The sequence below is a fragment of the Phyllostomus discolor genome, chromosome 10, assembly GCF_004126475.2.
Source record: "Phyllostomus discolor isolate MPI-MPIP mPhyDis1 chromosome 10, mPhyDis1.pri.v3, whole genome shotgun sequence".
Taxonomy (NCBI): Eukaryota; Metazoa; Chordata; class Mammalia; order Chiroptera; family Phyllostomidae; genus Phyllostomus; species Phyllostomus discolor.
The window spans coordinates 94,876,132-94,900,894 of NC_040912.2; the positions used below are offsets into that span (position 1 = coordinate 94,876,132).

Consider the following 24,763-nt stretch of genomic DNA (forward strand, 5'->3'; position numbering starts at 1 on the left):
CACGCCTCCCCCAGCAGGCCTTCCCCAGGCCGTTCCGAGGTGGGGCCCTCCCAGCCCTCACCACCCCACCCACTGCCCTTCTGAGGTCACCCCGTCTTGGCCAAGGGTCACAGGCTGTCCCCCAGATAGAGGGCCCGTGGCCACCGAGCGCGGGACCAGGCCTGCAGCTGCCTCGGACCTAGTGGGGCAGGGCCGCACCACTGCTCCTCTCACCTGGGGGGTGGGAGGGTCCCCACCGGGAGGGTCCATGCAGGAACCTGGACTGCGAGGCAGCCGGCAGTGGCCAGGCAGCAGGTGCCAAGTGCGTCCTGAACTCGGTGCCCCTCACTGGGCAGGCGCTTGGGAGGGGAACTGCTGACTTCGGCAGCAGGCTTTTGACCAGAAAGCTTTGCGGTGGCCCCAGCTGGTCCTCCCGAGGAGGGGAGACGGATGTGCCTGCCGCTCGGGCGCAGGCTGGCTCGTGGCCGCAGCCCGCAGCCACAGGCCCCCACCTGGGCTCCTGGGGCATTCGCTGTGTGGGGAAACTCGCAGCCCCCGCCCCCACCTGTGCCGGAGGTGGCACAGGGGTCCCACATGGAATGCCACCTCACACGCTGGTTGTCTGGGTGACACGAGACCAGGCGCGGTGACAACCCTGCGTCCCCAGTGGGGGTGGGCCGGGCACCTCCCACCCGCATGGCAGTCCTGGTGACACGGTCACTGCGTTCTGGAAAGCAGGCCCGCAGCCCAGCACTTCCCTGCCCACAGAGCCTCTCTGGGGGTCCCCAGGGGGGCAGGCCCACAGAAGGGCTCTCGGGGACCTGCACAGGGCGTGCGCACGGGAGCCACACTCGGGGAGCAGGCACAGACGGCAGCCTGGGTGAGTCCCAAGGGGCAGGCAGTGAGAAGTCCGGTGTGAAGGAGGGAGCAAGGCCTGTGTAACCGTGGTGGAAGTCTGCAGCCGGCGAGGCGTGCCCGTGGTGGCGGCAGAGTGCGGTGAGGGCCCGGCGTGCTGGGCGCCTGCGGGTGTTCTGCTCCCTGATTGGAGGAGGGTCATCTCACAGCCGTGGTCAGGCCAGTTAGGTGGTTCCTCCAGCCGCGCCTGACCGCGGTGTGCTCTCCCCTACCTGTGACGGACACTCGACTGTGAACAGGTGCAGAGGCAGGTGCGCTCTGAGGTCCTTCAGTGCAGAGGTGAGCAGGAACTCAGGAGGGGAGATGTACTGGCCTGGCGTCCGGGCGTGTGGGGTCTTGCCACCTGCTGACTCTTGCTGCCTGGACCACGCCCCCAGCCCCAGGGCCCGGCGGCTCCGTGCCAGAGGGGGCGTGGTCGGTCCGCGTGAGCGCCCCTCCCCCGTGGCTGCCGGGCAAGCGCAGAGAGCGGTGCTGCTTCTGTCGGGAGTCAGTGGGTGCAGCGCTGGCCGCAGCGGCCCTCTCTCGTCCTCCGAAGGCACAGTTGGGTGGAGGGTCTGAGACCGTGGGGTTGTGCCACCCCCCAAAAAAGCTTCAGTCCTCACACCCCATAGCTGAGGACACGGCCTTATTTCTAATAAGAGTGTTCACCCTGTGGTCACGCTCAGGTGAGGTCATACTGGCTCGCTGAGGGACCCGAGTCCAGTGTCGGTGTCGCTGTAAGAGGACAGGGGCTCAGACCCGGGACAACCACGGGTGGGAGGGAGTGGGCACAGGCCCAGTTCACTGGGCAGTCGGGCAGGGGCAGGAGAGGCCCGTCCCTGAGCCTTAGGGACGGGTGTGGCCCAGGACACCCTGACCGTGGACTCGTGGCCCCCAGAGCTGTGGCACGGTGCGTTTCTGCTGTTCCCGCCCCTCGGTTTGTGGCGTGTTGTGACGGCAGCGCCAGGAGCCCGGCCCAGCCAAAAAGCCCTTTGCAGGACGGGCTTACCAGCCGCTGTTGCAGTGTGGAGGGATTGGCTCTTTTTTTTGTTTTAAGGTTTTATTTATTTTTAGAGAGAGGGGAAGGCAGGGAGAAAGGGGGAGAAACAGCGTTTGCTCTAGAGCGTGCCCTGACCAGGAACCGAACCAGCAACCCAGGCCTGTGCCCTGGCTGGGTATCAAACCTGTGACCTTTTGCTCAGCGGGACCCACTGGGCCCCGCAATGGTCAGGGCAATGGTTTGGCTCTTAAAACTCCCCATTGGGCCGTGGCTGGTGTGGCTCAGTGGACTGAGCACCGGTCTGCAAACAGAAGGGTTTCTGGTTCAATTCCCATTCAGGGCACTTGCCTGGGTTTTAGGCTGGGTCCCCAGTGGGGGCCACGAGAGAGGCAACCACACACTGATGTTTCTCTTCCTCTCCATCTCCCTCTCTTCCCCTCTCTAAAAATAACTAAACAAAATCTTTTTAAAAATCTCCACCCATGCTAACATTCTGTGATTTCAGCCCCTGAAACACCGTGGTAGTCTGGTGCAGGGTCTCTGACACACTGACCGCCGCAGCTGTGGCTGGGCAGGTGGCGGACCCGGCGCCCACCGAGTCCACGCCCCGGCACCCCGGTCTCTGGCGCAGAGGGAGGCTGCCCTGTCCCCCACGGGGTGCACGCGCCTTCATCTCCCGGAGGTCAGAGGCCGGGGGACGGCCCGGGAAGCGCTGACCGCCGCCCGTGTCCCGCTGCAGGCCCTCTACGAGAACATGCTGGTGGAGCTGCCCTTCGCCGGCTTCTTCCTGTCCAAGCTGCTGGGCACCAGCGCCGACGTGGACATCCACCACCTGGCGTCCCTGGACCCCGAGGTGTACCGCAACCTGCTGTTCCTCAAGAGCTACGAGGGCGACGTGGAGGAGCTGGGGCTGAACTTCACTGTGGTGAACAACGACCTCGGGGAGGCGCAGGTGCGGCCCGGGGGCTCGTTCTGCCAGGCTGTAGCGGGGCTGCTGGGAGGGGGCGTCTCCTCCACGCTCACGTCGCTTGGCCCTCTTCTCGGCTTGGGGGTCGGGTTTCGCTGCAAACACACGGTTGTCTTTGACTGCGCTCGCGTCTCTGAGTGTCCTCTCCCTGGTCTCTGGCCCAGCTTTCCCAGGCCGGTGGCTCTGCCCGCTGCGGCGTCACCGCGTGTCGGGTGGGCCTGGAGTTCGGTGGGCTCACCGCGGAACGGCACCGCCCCCGGGCCCTCCCGGCCCTGCCCAGGTGAAGCATGCGCCCGGCGAGCTGCGCCAGTGCCGTTTGGGTGGTTCTGTCCCTCTCCCGTGGCCACCAGACCCAGCCTTCGTCTCCTTGACTCTCGGGACGTCCACCCACTCGCGGTGCTGGGCCGGGAGGGGGCCCAGCAGAGCACGCACGCACCCCCGGGGGAGGCAGGCCCCTGTGGGGTGAGACTCGGTCAGGTGGAAGGCACCACCCAGGGGGCTGTGCGGGGAGGCCTGCCCTGGGCAGCAGATCAGGCGTGGAAGGGGCCGAGGTTCAGAGGGCATGCAGGAGAGCAGACGGCACGAGCGGGCTTCAGCTCGTGGCCTGTGGAGCTCCGCTGGCCTGGGGCTTTAGGGAGGCTGACTGTGTGCTCAGGCAGGCCGGTCGGTCCGGGGAGCTGCAGCCTCCACCGGCGCCTTTCCGACCTGGCGGGAAGCGAGCTGCGAGGGAGCGGTGAGCTGCGGTCCCAGCAGCCGGGGCTCTGACTCCGGGGGCCGGGCGGCCGCTGGAGTCAGAGACGCCGCAACACCCTTGTCACCTTTGCTGGAACCGCCTCCTCGGGGCAGCGTCTGGAGCCCGCCCGCACTGTCGGGGCGGCGGGGTCGTGCCTTGGGGGCTGAGCGCTGCTTCACTGCACACGCGGGCCGGGGTTGTCGCCCGTTCTCGGGCGTCCTCACGCGTCGCCTTCCACTGCTGTCGGGGGGGCGGGGCAGATGCCGCACCAGTCCTCCTGCCACCGCAGCCTCAGTCCTGCGGCTGTGCTGGCCCCAGAGTGCCTTCCGCCCCCCGACTCAGGGGGCCTTTGGTTCGGGGCCTTTGGTTTGGAGCTTGGCCCTTCATGGTTCCTGGTGGTGTGAACAGAAGGGCCGTGGTGACGCTGCTGTGGCCCCTTCGTGCTGTGGTGACCGCAGGGCGGTCAGGGCCTGTGGGGAGGGCTGGGCGTGCCCGGTGCACCGCTCGCCGCCCAGGCGCCCCTTTGCAGAGCAGCTGCGCCCAGCTTCCAGAAGGTGGTCCTTCCGGGCTCTCACTCACCCTGTGGTCCTGCTCTGAGGGCTTTAAGACCCTTGTGTTAACACTCACAGGTCGTGGAGCTGAAGTCCGGTGGGAAAGACATCCCCGTCACCAGCGCGAACCGCATCGCGTACATCCACCTGGTGGCCGACTACAGGCTGAACCGGCAGATCCGCCAGCACTGCCTGGCCTTCCGCCAGGGCCTGGCCAACGTGGTCAACCTCGAGTGGCTGCGCATGTTCGACCAGCAGGAGATCCAGGTCTGCGGCCCGCCGCGCCCGGGGACGCCGTCGTGCTGACCGCTCCCTCGCCCCGCCGGCGGTTCCACAAGCTGTTCTTCTTTCAGGTGCTGATTTCCGGGGCCCAGGTGCCCATCAGTCTGGAGGACCTGAAATCCTTCACCAACTACTCAGGTGCGTTGCCGCTGCTGCGTGCCCCTTCTGCCCGGACACGTCGCCGGTGCCCGTTCTCACGTGGGCGGCGCGTTCCCAGCCCTGCGGTTCCACGGCAGTGGTGAGCCTGCAGCCGGAGGGCTGCGGGTTCGATCCCCGGTGCAGACGCGTCCGGGCGGAAGCCAGCAGGGGTGCCTCTCTCCCACATCCGTGTTTCTCTCTCCCCTCCTCCCCCCTTTCTCTGAGAGCAACAAAAACACGTCCTCGAGTGAGGGCTGAGAAAACGGCAGTTTTAAAACCTGTGGTGAGGCCACAGCCGCAGCCCTTCCTGGTCCTGGTCCTGGTCCTGTCTGATGTCTGTCTCTCCGCCGCCCCCCCCCCCTGCGAGTCCCTGTGCACATCTGCGCACAGACGCAGCTCCTGCGCACCCCGTGGGGTCTCCCTCTGCCTGGGGGTGCGGGCTGCTTCCAGGCTTTCCCTTTTAGAAGCAGCGCCAGCCCCCAGAAGCCCACTAACAAAAGAAAAACTGAAAGGAAAAACAAAGCAGCCTAAAAATTGGGCCTCATTGGAATCTTTATTTTTTGATTAAATTAAATGTGTCCGCTTTTCAAGAAAACGAAAGCCCAGAGCCGCACACGTGGCCGGTGAGCACATGGAGAGGCCCTCGGCCACGCCGGCCGTCACAGGAGCGGCAGGTGGAAGCCGCAGTGCGAGTGCCGCGGTCAGTGCGCCCCGGGCGTTTGTGAACCTTTAAATGAACCCCGTGGTGCGTGTGGGAGCAATGGAAAGAGAAAGAGAAACAGGCCCTGCCGCAGCCCCTGGCGACTCGGTCCGCCGCCCTCGCCCACTCTGCGGTCCCGGTCCCACCTGGCGTCTCCGCGCAGCTTGGGGCGGGGCTTCTGTTTGGTGAGCGTCGGGGCGTGAAGGGTTCCCCGCTGAGGTGCTTGAAGCAGGTGCGTGTGACTTGACTTCCCACTGTAATAAACAGCCTCATTTACGTTTCCACCTATGTGTAAAGTCTTTTATTTTAGAGAGACGGAAGGGAGGGAGAAAGGGAGAGAACCATCAGTGTGTGGTTGCCTCCCGCATGCCCACCACTAGGGACCTGGCCCGCAGCCCAGGCCTGTGTCCTGACTGGGAATCAAACCGGTGACCCTTTGGTTTGCAAGCTGGTGCTCAGTCCACTGAGCCACAGCAGCCGGGGCTAACGTCCTTTTTTTTAAAATGAGAAGCCCAGAAGTTAAATTACATGCTAAAGGATCTGAAGATTTTTGGGGTGAAATTAGAATGAATATGGCTCACAGGAAAGAGTCCAGACCTTTGAGTGTAGGTGAGGATACATTTACCCTTTGTTCTCTTCGCTCATCTGTGGAAACCTGTGCAGAGCCTTAAACACGTGCCGTGACAGTCATCTCGGTCGTGAGCCACTGCGTCTGTCTCCGTTATGTGCATGGGCACTGCAGAGCATGCCATGTGTCGGGGAGCGGCACGTGCCCTGCGACCCACATCTGGGTGTGAAAGCGAACTTGAACAAGGTAGAAGCGAAGTCGATAAGTGGTCCTGAGATTACAAGTCAGTTTTGCTTGTTTAAAATTTTGTTTTCTGTCCTGGCTGGCATGGGTCAGGGAATTAAGCACTGGCCTGCAAACTGAGAGGCTGCCGGTTCGATTCCCAGTCAGGGCACGTGCCTGGGTTGTGGGCCAGGTCCCCAGCAGGGGGTGTGTGAGGGACAACCACACAGTGATGTTTCTCTACCTCTCTTCCTCCCTCTCTTCCCCTCTCTCTAAACATAAACACATATTTTTTAAAATTTTGTTTCTCTACTGTGTGAATAGATACATTGTGCATAATTTACTTTCTAAGTCCAAGGATATTTAAAATCTACTCAAGTTTCAGAAGATGGTAGTAATCATTCATAATTAATGAAATAACAGGCAATTTTTTCCTTTATTTTTCTTCATTGTACCTGTTTTTAATCCTCCCCTGAAGGCGTGTTTGCTGGTTTTGTGGGGGAGTCGGGAGAGCAGCCTTGGTGGGAGAGAGACGTCGATCACGTGCACCTTGAATGGGGACAGAGCCTGCAGGCCCGGCCTGTGCCCTGACTGGGAATCGAACCGGCAACCCTTCGGTTCTCAGGCCAGCTCTCAATCCACTGAGCCACACCAGCCAGGGCAAATGCGCATTTCTTTTAATATGTAAGTCAGAAATGTGCATCCTGTGCAGGACGTCCAGCTGTGGCTGAGTGAGGGGAGGGCTCCTCTCCTCAAAAATCCGTAGTAGCCTGATGTCAAAGGCAGGAAAAAGTAACAAAGAAGAGGGAGTTGTAGGTTACTATTCCTCATGAACACAGAGGCAAAACTGAAAATTATTAAAATGTGGTCAGCAACACATAAAAATTGTTAAATCGAGGAGTGCTTCCCGAGACGATATCAGGTTCATGTCCACGTGAAACGCACTGGTGCGGAGCTCAGCGCTGGAGACGGGGAGCACAGAGCCCCCGTGACTGCCGCAGCAGCTGCAGAGGAGAGGGGCGCTCCGGGGCCGCCCCCGCCCGTGCAGGGTGACGCTCCTCGGCCGGCCAGGGCAGGGGTCTCCCTGAAGCGGACACAGGACGGACGCCCAGAGGAGTTCACAGCCGGTGGCGCACCGGCCGGCGGAGGGCCCTGTGCTCCCTGCTGAGCCAAAGGTGCCTGCTCTCGTCCTGCCCAGCACCGCACGGGGTCCGGCAGGGACAGTGAGGTGACACAGGCGGGGTGGGGGGGGCGGTGGGCAGGGGCGTCCCGCTCGGACGAGAGGAAGCGGAGGAAGTAAAGGTTTGCACAGACTACGTGAGCGCAGGGAGGGGAAGCACGCTGGGACTCACGAGTGGTCTCGGCAGACTGCACCGCCGGCCGGTGTGTGGGAGCCGGCTCCATCTCCGCGTGCCTGTGGAGAGCGGAGGTCGCGGAGCACCTCTGTGCAAAGCCGCATCGGGGAGGAGGGAGTGCGGGGTCGGCGCAGGGAGCGCAGGACTTGCTCGCGGTGCTCGGAAAACGCAGGTGGGAGAGGATCTGTCCAAGTCCCCGAGTCAACGTGCAGGCGTAATGCAGCCCTCACCCCGGGATCCGCGGGCCGACTGGAAGCCAGTGGGCCGGTTTTAAGTGGCGTCTGGAGACGTGAAGGGCCTGAGGGAGCCGCAGCGGTCCCGTGGGGCAGAGCCGCAGCGGCCAGGCTCTGCCCGGGACACCGTACGCCGACATGGCGGGTGCGCGCAGGGAGTTCAGAAGCAAGCCCCTCTGTCATGCTCACCGGCTTTCCGACCGGGCGCTGCTGCTGGGACGAGGCCCAGAGGGGAGTGTGAGTGTGGACCTTGTGGCACAGGGCCGAAGGCCTGTGGCTGTGACTCGAGGGAGGGGACCTTCGTGGCTCTTGGGTCGGGCAGAGTTCTGCCCGAAAGCGGGATCCGGAGAAGAGACCCTGATGGAACATCGGCCCTCCTCAACGTTAGAGACCTGGGCTTCCAGAGATGCCGGCGAGGAAGTGGCCGGACGAGCTGCAGACCGGGACAGGAAGCACCCGAAGTGACCCCCACACGCACGGGAAGTGCCTGGTTGGTGAGGACAGCAGGAACGGGCCCCCAACTGTGCTCTGGGGACCTGAAGCAGCCGCTGTGGCGGGTGGTCCGGTGGCTCCCGGAGGTCTGGGCGCAGCACTGCCTGGCGAGCCTGGCACAGGGAGCAGGGCAGGGGCCCGCCCGGGCGCCCGCGGGGGCTCACACCCGCGCCGCGTGCAGGAGGCGGGGCCGACCAGTGGGCAGGCGTGGCATGCGCGGCTCGGAGAAGTGAGGCTCACGCACGAGTCACCGCGAGGTGAGCCCTGGCGCCGCCCTGCCGAGGGACACGGGCTGTAGGACTCGGCCCGAGCGACCTGCAGCGGGCCTTCCTCCTGGGCGCTGACGTAGGCGGAGGGGGCCGGCGCGGGGAGGGCCCTGCTCGGCGAGTGTGGCCGACGCCACTGAGCAGTGGCCTCAGTGGCGGGTCGTGCGTTCCTTTACTGCAGTTCTTAAACGTCGGAACCAGCCTCCCTCCCGCCCTCTGTGCTGTGGGGTGCTGTTTCCCAGCCTGCCCTCCGCGGGGACTCCGACTCGGTTCCGGGCCGGGACAGCGTGGGAGTCTCCCGGCCCGTGAACAGGGCTCCGTGCGGGCGGGGCGTCTGCTCGGATGGACCGCAGGCGCCAGTGGCCTGCGGGCGGCCGTGGGTTTGCTGAGGGAATGGAGATATCCCGAAACTGCGTCGACGCGGGGCTTGCAAACTCCGTAAATTTGCTAAAGTCATGTATTCCTATAAACACGTGTGTGAGTGTGTGTGTGCATGTACCTGCCCTTTCTGTAATTAATCCGTGTTGCTCTAAACTTGAACTCTGGTGTTTATGCAAAGGCAAATAATCTGAGGTCACACTGTCCCCACTGTCAAGCCGTAAGTGTAGAGAAATGAGGTCAGCCCAGCCTGTCCTTTGCCAAGAAGTTGTCCTGGGTTGTTTGCATTCCCTGTCTGCACAGAGAGCCCTGCCTCTAGTGATCTTAGCTCTTCCAGTAAATAGTTCTAAAATATTATCATATTCATTTTGGTGCCAATTAATGCACTTAAGATATTTTATTGATGTTATTTCTGTAGTATATTAACAATGAGAGAACAATATAAGGCAATTATTTCAGTTTTAGGAAGCACTTAAGCAGATTAAAAGCTGTAAGGAGCAGAAGTTACACTCCAGAATAGTGGTCTAATCACCATGCTCCGGCCTGGCTGTCGGGACCGGGAGGGAGGGGATGCTGAGCCGGGAGGACGGGATACGCAGCTGTTCCGCACAGAGTCCCCAGTCTGCCCCCGCCCCCGCCCCCACCCCGTCAGGTGTGGGGCCCCTCCCGCTGCTCTGGCGCCGCTCCTCAGGTCGCCCTGTGCCCCCAGCATGCACCTGGGGCCCAGAGCCCGGCAGCCTCTCGTGCTGCGGGCTGTCCCCTGACTGCAGGTGCCCCGTCCTGGCCCCGGCAGAGGCTCTGTCCCCTTGGGGCTGCAGCGCCACCCCCAGAGACATGAGGGGGAGCTGGGAGGGGTGGCCGTGCTGCCCGTGCTCGGCCCGCAGGAGAGCCGGCCTCTGCACGTGGCCCGTGTGACGGGGACGCGCTTGTCTTGTCAGGGGGCTACTCTGCCGACCACCCTGTGATCCGGGTCTTCTGGCGCGTCGTGGAGGGGTTCACGGACGAGGAGAAGCGGAAGCTGCTCAAGTTCGTCACCAGCTGCTCCCGGCCCCCGCTCTTGGGGTTCAAGGTACGGCCCCTGCAGGTTTGCTCTGAAAGCCCCGGGCGGGGAGGCGGCGGGACAGCCCGTGGGCTCCAAGGCAGCGGGGTGCGGCGTGTCCAGGGCGGTGACGTGAGTGTGCCGCAGTTCGGTGGCGCCAGGCCATTGATTTGTACTGTGTCTGCAGCACTGCAGCCTCCGTGTCGCGGCCTGCAGCCTGGGGCCGGTCCATCCGCTGCCCTCCCGCACTCCCGGCGGCCGCCCGCGGCCGTGCTGCCCGGGAGCACACCCAGCGGGCCGCGCACCACTGGGACACGTGCTGGAAGTGGGCAGTGTGTTCGGGGAGGAGGGGCGTGAGCAGAAGTGCGTGTTTCCCGGTGGCTCACCGGTGTGCCTGGTTACCTGGCCTCACGGCACCTTCCAGACCTACAGAGGAGCTGCCGGGACTGGGCAGAGAACGCCGCAGCCTGCCCGGCCCCATTGCTCTGTCCGTCTGTCCCTTTTCGGGGCCTTTTGTGGGGGTCTGTGGAGGCACCGGTGTTCCTGCTGGTTCCCTAAAACGCAAACACCTCCTTAACCATGCCGAATCATCACAGAGGGGCATGCAGCAAGGCTGGCTCCCGCACCATGTCCTGGCCCCGCAGCCTCGGCAGCCCCGAGAACTACCAGGGGTCACGCTCGGCGGGAGGCGGGGAGGCAGAAACACACCCGATGTTCTAGCGCCCGCGAGAGCCCACGTCCCCGCCCGGCTCCCGCCCCCGGCTGCACGCCGTGTCACTGGCATCTCCCCGGGGCACGGGCCGGTCAGCCCGACTGACCCTCGGCGTGAGGGGGCGCAGCCGCTCCCGGGAATGCGCCTGACTCGGAAAGCGCAGTGGCTCCCTGCGGGGTGCCAGAGCCGCACTCCTTACGCTGCCACACACCGGGGACCGCCCGCACGTCCGTCCCGGGCGCTAGGCATCCCGGTGTCCACCCAGGGGTCCACCCAGGAGTTCAGAGGAACTCGGCGCCTCACACAGCCCCGCGCACACGTGAAGACATCGTGCCGGGGGGAGGAGAGGGACACGGGCAACACGTGTGACCGCTCCGGGTCCAGACTCGAGCAGGGCAGTGGTTGCCTGGGGCCGAGGGGAGCGGGCCCTTGGGGGTGATGGTGCCATCCCAGACCCCGACGGCCTGTGGGCGGCGGTGCAGCCCGTTCGTGTGGCGCGCGGGCCCATGCGTGCGGCGCGTGCGCACAGGCGGGCCGTGCGGGGCGGGCCGCCTCCCCTCTGACGTCAGCACTGCAGGCCTGCGCTGGGGGCGGCGCTCTCGGGGCCCTGGGGCGCTCTTCCTAGTTCAGGCTGTTTCCAGTGACCACCGGTGTTTTCCGCAGGGCGCCCCCGGTGCTCCGTTGGGTGAGGGCAGCTCCCCGTGCACCAGGGTTGTGGGTTCGATCCTGGTCAGGGCACAAAGACTCAACCAGTGATGATGCATCAGTGAGTGGAGCAACAAATCTCTCTCTCAAATCAGTACATAAAAACTAAAGTCTGTTAGGTGTGGAGCTGAGTTGTCATGAGTTGGACTTCACGTGTCCAACCCGCCTCAGTCTGCACGCTGTCCGGTGGGCAGGGTGCCGGCGGAGGGCGGAGGAGCCCGGCTCCCGCCGCAGCCCCGGGACAGCAGGCGGCGCACGCGTCAGCCCGAAACGCCGCAGTGCCGGGTTGTCGGAGCGGAAGAACACCTTCCGGAGCAAATCCGAGTTCAGTGCGTTTCGTGCACGTGATTGCTCCCGACAAAACCGTCGGTGTTCTGCCGCAGGAGGTCGTGACGCCGCCTTTGGGCCGCACCACGAAGGGCGGGTCTTTGTCACCCCGAACTAAGACAGATTCCCGCGGTGCCCGCTCTGTCCCGCCTGAGATGGCGCCCTGCCTCGGTGCGGGCAGAAGTGCGTTCTTGTACTCTCGGACTCCGAGTAGGGGTCCGTTAGCCTTAGGAAGAAACACTACAATGTGGCATTTGACTGCAAATACATTTCACGCCTTCGTTCCCCGGTTGCATGGCCGTCACCATGCTCACTGACCCTGCCGTTGCGGAGCCGGTGCTGGGTGCTTTTGTTTCACTTTATTTAAAGCAGCTGAGGAAAGCAGTGCTCCCGCTGTGCCCAGAGCACTAGATGATGATGATGATGGTGATGATGATGATAAAGATAACAGATGCGTTCCCTGTTTCTCTCCGGACTCCTGTCTGACGCTTTTGTGAGACGCTTGGGGTGGCCTGTGAACTGGAGGTAGATGGCGCGCCCTGGGGTCCGGCCCATGGTCTCTGCGTCCCGCACTGCGTGGCCGTCCACGCGGCCAACTTCCCTCAGTCAGAGAGCACATGCTGAACCCGACACGTGCGGGAGCCCGGGCGGCCGGTAGGCAGGGCAGCAGCTGTCCGGTTGCGTGCTGGCGGGCGGGGCGGGGTCTGCGCTCCCAGGCGTTTCCGTCAGAGCACAACGTGGCTCCTGTGTGCTCCCCACCTGCCCCGCCCTGGCTAGCAGGCCACCGTGTGGCTGGGCACGCGGTCACGTGGGTGTGCACCCCTTCCGGCGCTGTGCGCCCAGCTGTCTGGAAGCGGACTGACGGCCGTACTGGCGGGCGCTGTCTTCCAGGAGCTGTACCCGGCCTTCTGCATCCACCACGGCGGCTCCGACCTGGAGCGGCTGCCCACGGCCAGCACCTGCATGAACCTGCTGAAGCTCCCCGAGTTCCACGACGAGTCTCTGCTGCGCAGCAAGCTGCTGTACGCCATCGAGTGCGCGGCCGGCTTCGAGCTGAGCTGAGCCGGCCCAGGCGGGCCCACCCGCGCCCAGAAGCTGCGCGCCTCTGTCGTGAGTAGCTCCTCCCGGGCCGAAGCGCTCAGGCTGCACCCCCACGGCTCCCCTGCCCCTCTCTGTCACCCCCTCCAGTTTGTAAATGACTTAGGTCATGGTCCCTTGCTTAGGTTGACGTTGCTTTTCAGATAACTTACAATAACAAACGTTAGGTGCCACGCGGCTGATTTAGGAACACTGCCGAGAGGAGCACAGTTGTGAGGCTAGTGGCGACTCAGCGGAATTAACCAAAGATGCAGCTTTGGCTTTGCTGGTGGGTTCCGGGCCCTCCTCAGCCGGGGGGCCCTGGGTGGGGCCCCTGGGCGCAGCTGCTGGGGCAGGCGGGCTCTGGTCTGCGGGGCACAGGGTCTGGGAGGTGGGGGCTGACTCTCAGGGGCCGCGGCTTCCCGTGTGGCCGAACTGTTTACAAGCCTGACTGTTCAAACTGAAGGCATTTTTCCTGCTGCCTTTTCCCAAAGCGGCGAGGTTTGGAGGAGAGAGGCGTGGTGGTGTTTTACTTGTGCTCTTTAAGCCATCGCTCCCGGGGGGGCCGGCACGCTCACGTGGGGCGTTCCGTCGACCTGCATCCTGGCGGTCCGGTGTCGCGGCGCGGGGGTGTGCGCGGCGGGCACTTCGTTCCTTCCCCTGCCTGCACTCTGTGCCTGGGGAGCTTTCAGGAGAGGGGTCTCCGTCCAGCCCCCACGGCTCAGCACACGTGCGGCCTCCCGTGAACGGCGACGTGGGAGGAGAGACACTGAGATCGATCCAGTCACTTGAACCAAAGTGGCGGCCGCGCCTTCGCCCTGCGGCCCGCCCCCCTCGCCCCTGGGCCGCACGTTCTCTCCCTGGACGTCGGTGACTCGCCACCCTCCCGCCCCCTTCGCCCCCTCAACGGTGCTGCTTCGAAGGAAGACGGGACAGTCCCCCGACATGCATCCAGGGGAGGAGCGCTGTAATTCCCGCGAGATGGGCACTTTATCAGGACCGGACTTGGTGGTGGGCTACCCGGGTCTGTGGAAATGGGGCGGGGCCCTTGCCGACGCTGGGCGGGACCTCGGCGCGGCTCCAACCCCCGGCAGCGCGTCCCCGTGGGGGGCGCCGGGCTGCCCCCTGCGTTGACCAGATGAGCAATACACGTTTGGATGCGGGGACTGAGCGACACTTCCGAGACAATGACCGTTATCGAAACAAATGTGTAATTTCTTAATCTAAATAATAAATTAAGTGTTAAATGCTATTTGTAGTCTTGATACACAGAAATAAAATAATTAGGGTTTGTCCTTGGTTTTATTTTCATTTGAGGTTGGTTTTCATTGGATGTTCTGTATCTTCTTTACTTACCAGTTAGTTTGTGAATTTTATCATCAGTATTTTGGAAATACCAGGGACCGAAATGGGCAGTTACACTTAATTTGGGTTTTTTTCCCCCTTGGGTATTCTGAGCTTATTTACTTATCTCTACATTTTCCTGGGTAGGTTTTACTTAAATGTTTTCCCCCAAGGTTGTGTTGGGGTCACGCCCCAGTCCCTGCATTTGGTTCGTTCTGCCCTGGGGAAACCACAGCCACGAGGTGTTGACCAGGGCTGGCATGTTGGTGAAAGTCGAGTGTGCTCCCCCGGCACGCTGAGCGAGGCTCACCAGGCTGCCCCTGGCCCCCTGCCCGTGTGCTGGGAGGGGCCGGGCTGTGGTGGGGAGCCAGGGCCCCAGGACTCCCCTCTCCTTGGGGCGGGGTCTCCTTTCTGCACCCTTCTGTGCTGTCCTTTCCGCTGTCCTGGCAGCTCTGTGCTCAGTCCTGACGCAGAGTTACAGGGAGGGCGCGCCAGGTGTCTCTCCCAGGCTCTCGTCCGCACAGAGGCTCGGCTGGGTGTCCTGGGTCTACCTCACCGGCACTGTCGCCACCGCAGGGGCCGGTGCAGTGGCCGGTGCAGTGGCCCTGGCTCACACGCCGGGCACTGGGCCACGGGCAGGTAGGGCACCAAGAGGGCACGGAGGGGCGACCTCTGGGGGGCAGCTCAGAGAGCCCGGCGTGTGGGAGAGGCGGAGGGAGGCACGTGGTGACACAGACGCTCGGGGCCTGGGATAGGGCCTCAGGGAAGCTGACCACAGCCCACGGCTGGTTTCTTACAGCCAAGACTCCCCCCGCCCACACATACACACAAATAAACGACAAATATAAACTGTCAGCTTTTTGAACCAGTCTGCTCCGGGCCAGAGAGCGTGGGGCAGCGTGCATTCTGAGTTTGAGGTGGCAGCCGGCGGCGGGCAGCAGGCTCCGGGCAGCGGGCCCCGGGCCCGTCTCAGGGCGAGGCTGCCTCTGCTCCCCAAGCGGGTGTGCGGCGGGGCTGCTGGCCCCCAGAGGCCTTTCCCTGGCACGGCAGCGGGGGCCACAGGCGACCCGTCCCGGAGGCTGCAGGACCAGGGGGAAAATCCGGAGACAGCTGAGGGGCCAAGCGGGCTGCAGGTGTGGCTCTGGGCATCTCTGCTTTCAGAAGGCTCCGAGGGGTAGCCTGTGCAGCCCTAGCATCCGAGTCTTCGCTCCTGTGTCTGTGAGGTGGGGCCCCGGCTGTGTGGTGTCCTTTCCTGACGGCCACAGGGTGACTGGTGCTGTGTGGTCACTGTGCTGTCCTTCCCTCCCCCCGGGTGGGCAGGGGATTGTCCCCTTCAGCACTGCTCTCTGCACCCCCGGCCCGTCACTCGCAGGGCACTGGGGTAGCTCCCCCACAGGAGACGGCAGGCCCGAGGGAAGGCTGTGCCCCTCGCGTGGCCCAGGGTGCAGCTGTCCCTGCACTGACGTTCCGGGGGGGGGGGGGGTGCGGTGGAGGTGCAGAGGGAACGTGCTGAGAAATGGGGACTCTCCGTGTACTTCACATTCACCGTTCACGTCCCTGTGGTCAGACAGGGCAAGTGTCATATTCTGAAAGGTCACAGAGGAGGAGGGGCCCGGCTGTTTGGGTGGGCGGCGTCTGTGACCCCATAGACACATGGGCTGGCGCGCCCACCCCTGAGCACCTGCCCTGCTCCCCCAACTGCATTACCGCACTCACGGCTTGCTCCCCGACCCCATCTCCTGGGGACCCCAGCTCGCCCTGGGGCTCAGTGACCCCCCAGAAGGGCTCCGGCCTCGCTCAAGGCTGCTGCAGCAGAGGGAGCTGGTCAGCCTGATGGGGGGGGCCCTGTGCACAGCGTTTTGGTGGGGTCGGTGGTCAAGGGGCGCCGTGCCCAGGGCCAAACTGGCCTGCACACACTGCCGCTGGCGCAGGGCCCAGTCCCGGACCTGACCCTGAGTCGGCCCCCTCCCGCCCCAGGATCACAGGTGTGGTCTGGCCCCAGCCTCGGGCGTAAGGGTAATTAGCAGGATAGTCCAGGAGCTGCCAGGCTTTTCCGTCCCCAGGGCTCCGGGCGGAGGCTGCCAAACCCGGGTTGGGTCCTGGGGGAGGAGGATTCCCGGCTTGCCTGGAGCCAGCCCCGCCCATGTGGTGGGCATCCGCGTCCAGGAGGGACCCTGATCGGCTCCCACTGTGGTACCTTTCCTGCCGGCCCGGTGGGGTGGCCGCTCCTGTCCTCCGTGAGGACGGGCACCTGCGAGGGTATGTGGTAGCTAAGCTGCGGGGACCTGGGCGCGCGGGGCAGCTCCTGGTGGTGGAGCACGGGGCACGTACAGGGCCCCCTTCGCTGCCGTGTGGCCGGAGGTCGGGTCACACCCGGGAAAAATGCTGCCGGAGCCGCCTCTGGGTCGTGCCCTGGGCGCGTGGGGCCCCTGGAGCCCTGCCTGGAGGGGCAAGTGGGCAGCCGCGGCCTGGGTGGTGGGACCAGGCTGGCCCTCCCCCGGCTCTGCGGCTTCACAGGGCCGGGAGGAGGTGGCAACGGTGGGGGTTTGGGACCCTGCAGGGGGCTTTCTGCCGGAGAGTTCGAGGGCCCCGAGGGGGGTAGGTGGTGGGGGGCGGCTGCACCCCCAGTCCTAGCTGGGAGCCCCGGGGTTTACTAGGGTGGATGGGACTCGGCGACAAAGCTGGGGGGCAATATGCTGGGCTCCGTTCCCGGGAAGGGGGGAGGGGTGCCGTCGCCCGGGCTCTGCGGATCACAGGGGCCTTGCCGGCGGCGGGCGGCGGTGGGCGGGGGGACCTGCGTACTGTCGGTCCCTGCGGTCCCCAGTGTGGCCAGCAGAGGGCGTTGCGGCTGCACAGCACGCGCGCGCGTGCACACACAGGTGCGGGCGCATGCACACGGCACACGCAGACCTGCTGCCTGCGCAGGCGGACAGGCCCTCCGTGGGGTCTGCACTGAGTCCACCTGGTGTCAGAAGGGGGGAGCCGGGAGGGGGCAAGGGGGCGGGGACGACAGGGGCTTTCTGCGCAGGCACCGGACCGCCTACCTAACCGGGGCCACGGCCGCAGGTGGAGGCTGGGCCGGGTTCAGTCTCCGGTCCCCAACCAGCCTGGGGGCGTGCAGGAACTCCAGTCTCGGGGAGGTCCCACCAGGGCCCCACGTGGGGAGGAACAGTATGGGGCGCGAAGGCCGGGGCAGCGCCGCCCAGACATCCAAGTTCAGCCTGTAACCGGGGCCCAACGGGCCAAGTCGCCCCGGTCTCTGGAAGGGAGGGCGGATCTGCAGGACCCAAGAGAGAGTCCTCCCCACAACCTTGAGCCGCGGCCCCACCACAGGCGGCTGAGTCCGGTGAGGTCCACAAAGGGGGCTGGCAGGGCCGTGAGCGCCCAGCACGGGGAACTGGGCGCAGGGTCCCCAGGCCGCCGAAGGTCCCAGCTGCCTGTCCGCTGCGGCCTCACTGTCCCTGCCCAGAGCCCTCGCGTGCTTCTGTGCCGCCAGCCACGGATGGGGCGGCGGAGACCACGGAGTGTGACCTCCCCCACTCTGGGGACGAGACTCGCCGTCCTCGGGGTGCTGCTCCCTCCAGGGGATGGGCAGAACTCAGGCCTCCAGCCCGGGGCCCCTCCCCACCCTGTGCCTCTGTCCCCAAGCCCTGGGCCCCGTCAGGACCCGCACCCTCTGGGTCCGGTCACAGGCTCCAGGCCGACGCCGTCCCGGCCCCCTGCCGGCGCGCCGCGCCCCTGGAGTTACTCTGCTGTCACCACACTCTCCGGGCGACCTCGGTTTCCAAACCATCTTTTCAGCTCTGTGGGCCTCAGTTTCCCCGGTTGTCAAAGGTGCTTCCCAAACCAACACTCTGGGAGGGGCCTGGGTGCAGGGCCCCCTGGCTGGGCCACGCCGGACTCCCGCTCGGCCTGGACACCAGGTGGGCACTGAGCAAGCGCCGAGTGAGAGTCACACACGGCGTTTGGGAAATATTCCCACTGCCAGGCGGTTTGTTTGCTGCTCCTCGAGGGTTCCTGCTTCGCCAGGCGTCCTCACCGGACGGGGTGCTTGACGTCCGGGCACTTCTGCTGATGGGGCTTCTGGAGCCCCAAGAACGCAGGCGACCTACCACCGGAGACGAAGCTGGGACTGGATCTTGGGCGCCGCTGGGACCTCAAGGGCCTTTTTGCCCCGTGGGTCACTAGCTCTGAGTCCTCCGGGTGCCCCCACATGGCACGCCCTGCTCCAGGGTGCGTGCACCTGACCCACACGTTTCCCGGCTCGTGCATCTGTTAAGGACGAGCACACAAGGGCATCTGGCCAGCCAGGCTCCAGGTGCCGAGCTCCTGCGGTGAGCTAAACAGACGCAGGGGGTGGGGGAGGCAAGCCCCGGGAGGGAACAGAAAGGGCAGCCTGGTGTCCTGTCCTGGGTCCCGAAGCGTCTGGTGAAGGTTGAGCTGGAGTCTGAGACCTGGGTGGCAGCTGGTGCTGCCGGGGGGGGGGGGGGGGGGGGGGGGAGGCCCGAGCCGTGAAGGGCAGCAGAGTTGTGGGGGGGCACAGGCGGCTGAGAAGGCTGGGCAGCCACCCGGGGGGGGGGGGGTGTCCGGGACCAGCTCCTCGTGGGCAGCCTCACGCTGGCTCAGCGGGTGGGGGAGGCAGGAGGCGAGGACTCAGGGGTCAGCCCTCCGCCTGAGGGCATCAAGGTTGGCGCTGACCCGTGAGCAGGCCGAGACACGGAGAGCTGAGTGCCGGGCGAGGCCTCCCGGGCCTGGGAGCTCCTTGGTGACCACACTCAGCAGAGCCACTGCCTCAGGCTGTGGGCGAGGCCGGGTCTCCCAGAAACACCCAAGCCAGGCAGGGGTGGGGCTGTGCCACCTCCCGAGCGTGCGGACGGAGGACGGGAGGGCGTTCCTCACGGGGCCGCTCCTGGGGGGCAGCCACCTGCTCTGAGTCTGGTTCTCAGACCCACCTCACCTCACGCTCCCCCAAGGCCCAGCGGGGCCCCAGGCACTGAGCCCACGATGTCCCAATCTGCTGTCTCTCCAGACCTCAGTTCTGACCAGGGGTGGCCCCTGGGAGACGTTCCTGGTCGTCATACAGGAGAGAGGGGCTACGCCTCTTGGCCTTGATAGGTGGAAGCTAGGGGTGCTATGAGCCCCCCACCAAGCACAGACAGAGGCCCCCAGGGCCTGCCCTGGGCCGGAAGGATGGGTGACCGAGTAGGGACAGGTGACTGTCTCCCCAGAGTCACTGGCTCCCCGGCCTCACCCCTCTCCCTCCCTGTCCAGAGGTGTTTTCCCCTGGGATGCCAGCGGCAGCACCGGCGTCCGGGAACCGGCAGCCCGGGCCCTGCGGGGTTGCAAAACACACCAAATCCTTCTGGTAATCTAAGACACAGCTTCAATTATTTACACCTCTAGAAAACCACCAGGTCCTGTTACGTCACCTGCCATCTCCACAACAAGTCCACGGCCCGGGCGGCTAGGCCCCACGTCTCTGCATGGGGGCCCCGGGGGCCTGTGAGGCTGGGCTCCCCCCGAGGGCCCGGCTGTGGGTGGGGGCGTGTGCACGGGCCGCTGCACCGGCCACCGTGGGCGTCACGGCCGCCCAGGCCCAGGGGAGCCGGGTGCCCGGCCGGAGGGGAGTTCCGGCCAACTGCTGCCCGTTGGCCCCAGCGTGCCCACACCGTCCACCTGGAACTCTCTCCTCGCCGGCGCCCTCTCGTTCACCCGCACAGCTCTCCACACTCCCAGGGTCCCGGCCTGCACCCGAGGCCAGTCCAGTGGCCAGCACGAGTGGACAGGGCGGCTGGGGTGGCAGCCAGGACAACTGCCCACTGCAGGCCTGGCAGGGCCACCTGGCCAGAGGCCCTCCTGGGGGTCGTGCGGGGGCCAGGAGACAGACCTGACTCGGAGGACAGTGGCCGCTGTCCCCGCTGTCCCCACACACTCGGGGCGGCCACACAGCGTCCTGGCCCGTGTACCGAGCACCGGGTCTGGGACATGCCCCGCAAAGCCGCTCCTTGGTGGCGGGGGGGCCAGGGGGGGACGTGTCACCCCTGGGAGCAGACGCCACAGTCAGAGGTGGCTTTCTACGGGGTCCCTGGGGACAAGGCCATGCCCTTGGGGGCTTCCTAGGGTTGCTGGGGCTGGTGTCTCAAGTCCAGCAGCTCCAGGCTGCAGGCAGAGACGCTCAGGCCCTGAGTGGGAGGAGGTCAAGGTGAGGGGTGGCCACCGGGACGGGGCGAAGCTGCGGACACCAGGAGGAGGGGCCGTTCCACCGAGAAGAGGGGCTGTGAGCCCACCTTTGGCTGCTGGAGCGAGGGCGCCCCCACCTGAGCCCACAGCCCTGTCCCAGGCCCAAGGCAGGGGGGCTTCCTGGAGGAGGAGGAGGAGACTGGAGGTGTGAGTGAGACAACCCGCCTGCTCGAGCCACCGCGTCGCCGTCACCCTCGCTGGAGGACCCGGCCCACGGCCACCACCCCAGGCCTCACCTGCCCCGACGTGGTTGGAGTTCAAGAAACGCTTGTTGAATGAACCAGGGGCCTGTTCCGGCGGGGGGCGGGGCCGGAGGCTGCCGTGGCGCGGGTGGGGCCGCCGGTGATCCTTAGTCACCAGCCCCTGACAGGGATTCACCTGCAGGACTCGGGGAGGAGCCATGAGCAGTCGGAATTCCCGAGACCCCTTGGGTCCTGACGTCACCAGCAGGTGTGTTGTTTTCCGCATGAATTCACATTCCTGTCTTGTCACACTGACCGCCCGTGGGAGAGGCTGAGTCGGTGCTCTGTGACAGTCGGGGGCTCTCCTGCCTTAAAGAGACAAGATGAGCCCTGGCTGGAGTGGCTCAGCGGACAGAGCGCCAGCCTGTGAATTGAAAGGCTGCCAGTTCGATCCCCAGTCAGGGCACAGGCCTGGGTTGCAGGCCAGGTCCCCAGTAGGGGGCGCATGAGAGGCAACCACACACTGATGTGTCTCTCCCCGTTCCTCCCTCCATTCCCCTCTCTCTAAAAACATAAATAAAATCTAACAAAAACAAGTAATAACATGTTTTTAAAAAGACAAAATAACTGCATGGTTCACTAGGATCAAAACAGTTTTGGCCACAAGTTGGTTGGTTTTGTTTCCTAAAATATTTCTATGCCCTGGGTGGTGTGGCTCAGTGGATTGAGCACCGGCCTGCAAACCTAAGGGTCACCAGTTTGATTCCCAGTCAGGGCACTTGCCTGGCTTGTGGGCCAGGTCCCCAGTAGGGGGCGCATGAGAGGCAGCCACACATTGGCCCCCCTGGCTCTAAAAATAAATAAATAAAATCTTTACCAAAAATATACTTGCAACATTTCTCAGACTCTGTACTTCAGGACTATGAAGAGACCTCCTTTCAGAAGGAATATTCCGTTCAGTCGCGTTTACTCGGCTGCTCAGCCCAGGGAGCCCCTAATGTGACTGGGCACCACGCACAAACTGTGATGCCCGCCGGCCACCAGCCCGGTCAGCGCCCAGCACAGACCCCAGCGGAGGCCCACGGCGTCCCCACGGGAACTCGGGTCAGGTCTGGAGGGCGTGCAGGTGAGCACTGGTTCTCCGTGCAGAGCTGACTCACTGGCGGTGGCAGACAGTCCGTCACCCACCTGCAGCTGCCAGCAAGGTGTCCACGCCCCGGCCAGCTCTCTGACTGTCCCAGTTCCCCCACAGCATCCCTCCCCCCTTCCCCCTTCCTTCCCAGCTTCTGTCGGACACCCGGCTGTTCCTGGCCGGGAAGATCTTCATCCCAGAAATGACGTTCTGACTCTGGCCCAAAAAACTCCAATGATCTCTCGGGACTTGGAACAACACAGGTTTCCCAAGACCTGCTCGGCTCATCCTGTCCAGGCATTTCTCTGGGTGATCGGGGAGCTCTGGCCACACCCCACCCCACCCCAAGGACAAGCCTCTCCCCTGAATGGGTCCCTCTGTCTCGGGCAAAACCGGCTTGTTCTTGCTAATGTGTAAATGACTGACAGCCTTCAGGGGCACTTGGGAGACATTTCTCCGGAGATGGGGTAAGCCGCCCCTCCCGCCCTGGCCAGGAGGGCCTGTGGGGCTCAGCTCAGGTGAGTCAGAGGCAGGCCCAGCAGCTCCCGTTTGTGGGTGGCGGGGTGGGGGGGTGCAGGGGCCAGCCGCTGGCAGTGAGTCAGGGCCAGAGGGCTGACAGGTTTGCCTGCGTGTGGCCCGCAGTGTAGGCACAGGGGCATGTGGCTCGGCAGAGTCAGGAAACCGGGGTGGCCGTGTGTCCCCGCTGTGGCCCCTTCCGCGGGCTCTGAGCAGGAAACCCCAGTTGGGCAGGTTGGCCTGAGGCTAACAGGCTTCAGGTGAGAAGATGCAGGCGTGTTCTCGGAAAAGCAGCACGGGCTGACCTGGCCCAGCCGGTTCCCCCCCTCGGCCTTGGCCTTGGCCTCGGCCTCAGCCAGAGGTCGTCTGTGGGGGAGGAGGTCAGGGCGGCTGCAGGCTGACGGGGCCCCAGAGCCCTTGTGGAGGAGGGGGCAGGGCAGGTGACAGGCGGGGACCTTCAGGACCTCCGTGCTGCGAGGGGCCGGGGCTCTAACCGCAAAGCTGATGGAGTCTGGGAGGGAGGCCGCTGACCGGTGGGGCAGGGAGGGGAGGAGACAGGAGCCAGGCAGGGTCAGAGGAGGACACGGGCGGAGGCTCAGCAGGGGTCCCCAAGGGACCCAGCCCTGAGGAGGACAGGCCCCCTGACACCTGCTCAGACAAGGGTGAGCCCCGAGGACCCGGGGCTCAGTGGGTGTGGGCTCCCCGAGACGCAGCTGCGGAGCAGGGGCTTCGAGGAGCCTCCGAGGGGCCCTGGCCACCCCCAGGCGGCCGCCGAGGGAGGGCACCTCAGGCCGCGTCCCTGAAGCTCCTGTGACTCCCAGGGGTCAGCCCCCCACCCCACGCCGCTGCACGTGTGCACCCTCGTCCTGCAGAAATTCAAGCTCTCCGGCCCACGGCCGCCCACTGTGACCCCCGGGGCCCTGTGCAGGCAGTCCCTCCCGAGCAGCTTCTGTAAAGGGCCATGAAACACAAAGGCAGGAAGGACATGCGACCCGGACCCTGTGCGGGTCCCAAAGGCCCTGCCAGGCTGCTCCGGAGTCCCACGTGGAGGCAGGTCTTCCCGTCACACCGTGAGGTTAGCAGAGGACCGACGGAACTCGAAGGGGCAGGAGACACCCACTTGCAGTGGGGTCGGAGTGAAGCCGAGGTGGGCGTCTGAAGACAGACATTTAGCAGCTGTGGGGGGCGCGTGGGGAGCCCCGAAACCGCGGGGCAGACACGAGCGGTAACAGGTGATCGCCCACCCACAGCTGCAGCTGCGTGCGCCTGTGAACCACGGGCTGCGCGCGGGGCGGCTGCAACGCGCAGGCGCAGGGACCGGAGGCCCTTCTCTCTGCCCCGGGAGCCCGGCCCGGCGGCTCCGTGGGCAGGCGACGGACTCGCGGTTCTGGCGGCCGGGCCCCCGGCTGGGCGCACAGGGCCTGCTCCTGCCGAGGCTGAGGGGAGAGGGGGCCGGGCCCCTCTGCTCGGCCACCGCCGCCCTGTGCCTTCTCGCCGGCTCCCCGGCTTGGTCTCTGGGTCCGAATTTCCCCTGTCACCAGGACCCCCCCCCCCCCCCCCATCGCTGTAGGGTTAGTTAGGGCCACCCCGGAGACCCAAGGACCCTGGCGAGACCCCTTCGCAGGTCTCCGAGTTCGGTCCCAGCCCGAGGTCCGGGGGTGGGGGGGTCCAACACGTGGCAGCGCGGGGAGGGGGGGGCAGAGGCCAGCCCCTCACCCAGTTCGGGAGGGGCGTTTGAGACTCGGCCTTGGGAGAAAGGGTGGGGGGATGATCTCCGAGTCCGGGGAAGTGGGGGCCGGGAGAGCAAGCCTTGTGGCGTGCCCTGGGCCTCGGCCCGAGGAGCGTGGGAGGGCCCAGGTGGGCTCCGCGTGAGGCGGAAACCAAACAAACTCCAGTGGAACAGTCAACAGAGCCGGCACTTCCGTTTGCCCGGGGCGGCCCTGGCAACGGCGACCGCGCGCCGCCGGCACCAGGAAGTGGTCGGGCTCTGCGTGCGGAGCCGGGGTCCCGGCTGCTCGGAGGAGAGCACGTGCGCGCCGCGGTGCTGGCTGCACGTCCCGTGTGGTTTTCCCCACGCTCGGCTGTGGGTCTCTGTTTCCTGGTGTTTCCTTCGATACTTCTCTTTTTTTTTCCTTTGCGTTGGGGTGACACTGGTTAACGAAAGTTACGCAGGTTCCAGGCGCACAATTCCACAGCCACGTGTGAACAACGCTGCACTGTGTGTGCACCACCCCGTCAGCCTTCCGCCCACCACGCTTTATGCCCCCGCGCCCCTCCCCCCCTCCACACACGCTCGGTTTCCCTCTCTAGGTTTTAGGGTCTGTTTCTGTGGCCCTGACTGGTGTGGCTCAATGGCCGGGGCCTTGCCCTGCAAACTCAAAGGTCGCTGGCTCAAGTCCCAACTGGGGCACGTGCTTGGGCTGCAGGCAAGGTCCCTGGTTGAGGCTGTGGGAGAGGCAACCACACGTGGACGTTTCTCTCCCTCTCTTCCCCTCCCTCTGAAAATAAATAAATAAAATCTTGTTTTAGAAATGCTCCTACAACATAACAAAAAACGGAGAACCTTCCGAGTGTAACCTTTTTCGCGGCAGGTCAGTGCCCTGCCAGGCGGCTGCACCCACGCTCACCCCACCAGCTCTCTGCCAGGAGCGTGCGAGTCCCGCCCATCCAGCTGCTGTCTCAGCAGGTGTGCAACCAACGGGTGTGACTTCGCCCCTTGTGCAAATGCGCC

General features: G+C 64.9%; 1 protein-coding gene across 1 annotated transcript in view; it reads left to right on the plus strand.

Moving 5' to 3' along the window:
- The window catches only part of UBE3C (ubiquitin protein ligase E3C), a 68,178-nt gene extending 54,251 nt beyond the window's left edge, over window positions 1-13,927 (plus strand). Inside the window, 5 exon segments of the mRNA XM_028525670.2 lie at window positions 2,613-2,825; window positions 4,203-4,391; window positions 4,478-4,544; window positions 9,697-9,827; window positions 12,433-13,927. Coding sequence (XP_028381471.1) covers window positions 2,613-2,825; window positions 4,203-4,391; window positions 4,478-4,544; window positions 9,697-9,827; window positions 12,433-12,603 — 771 coding nt within the window. The 3' untranslated portion in view covers window positions 12,604-13,927.
- Window positions 13,928-24,763: the final 10,836 nt, after the last annotated feature.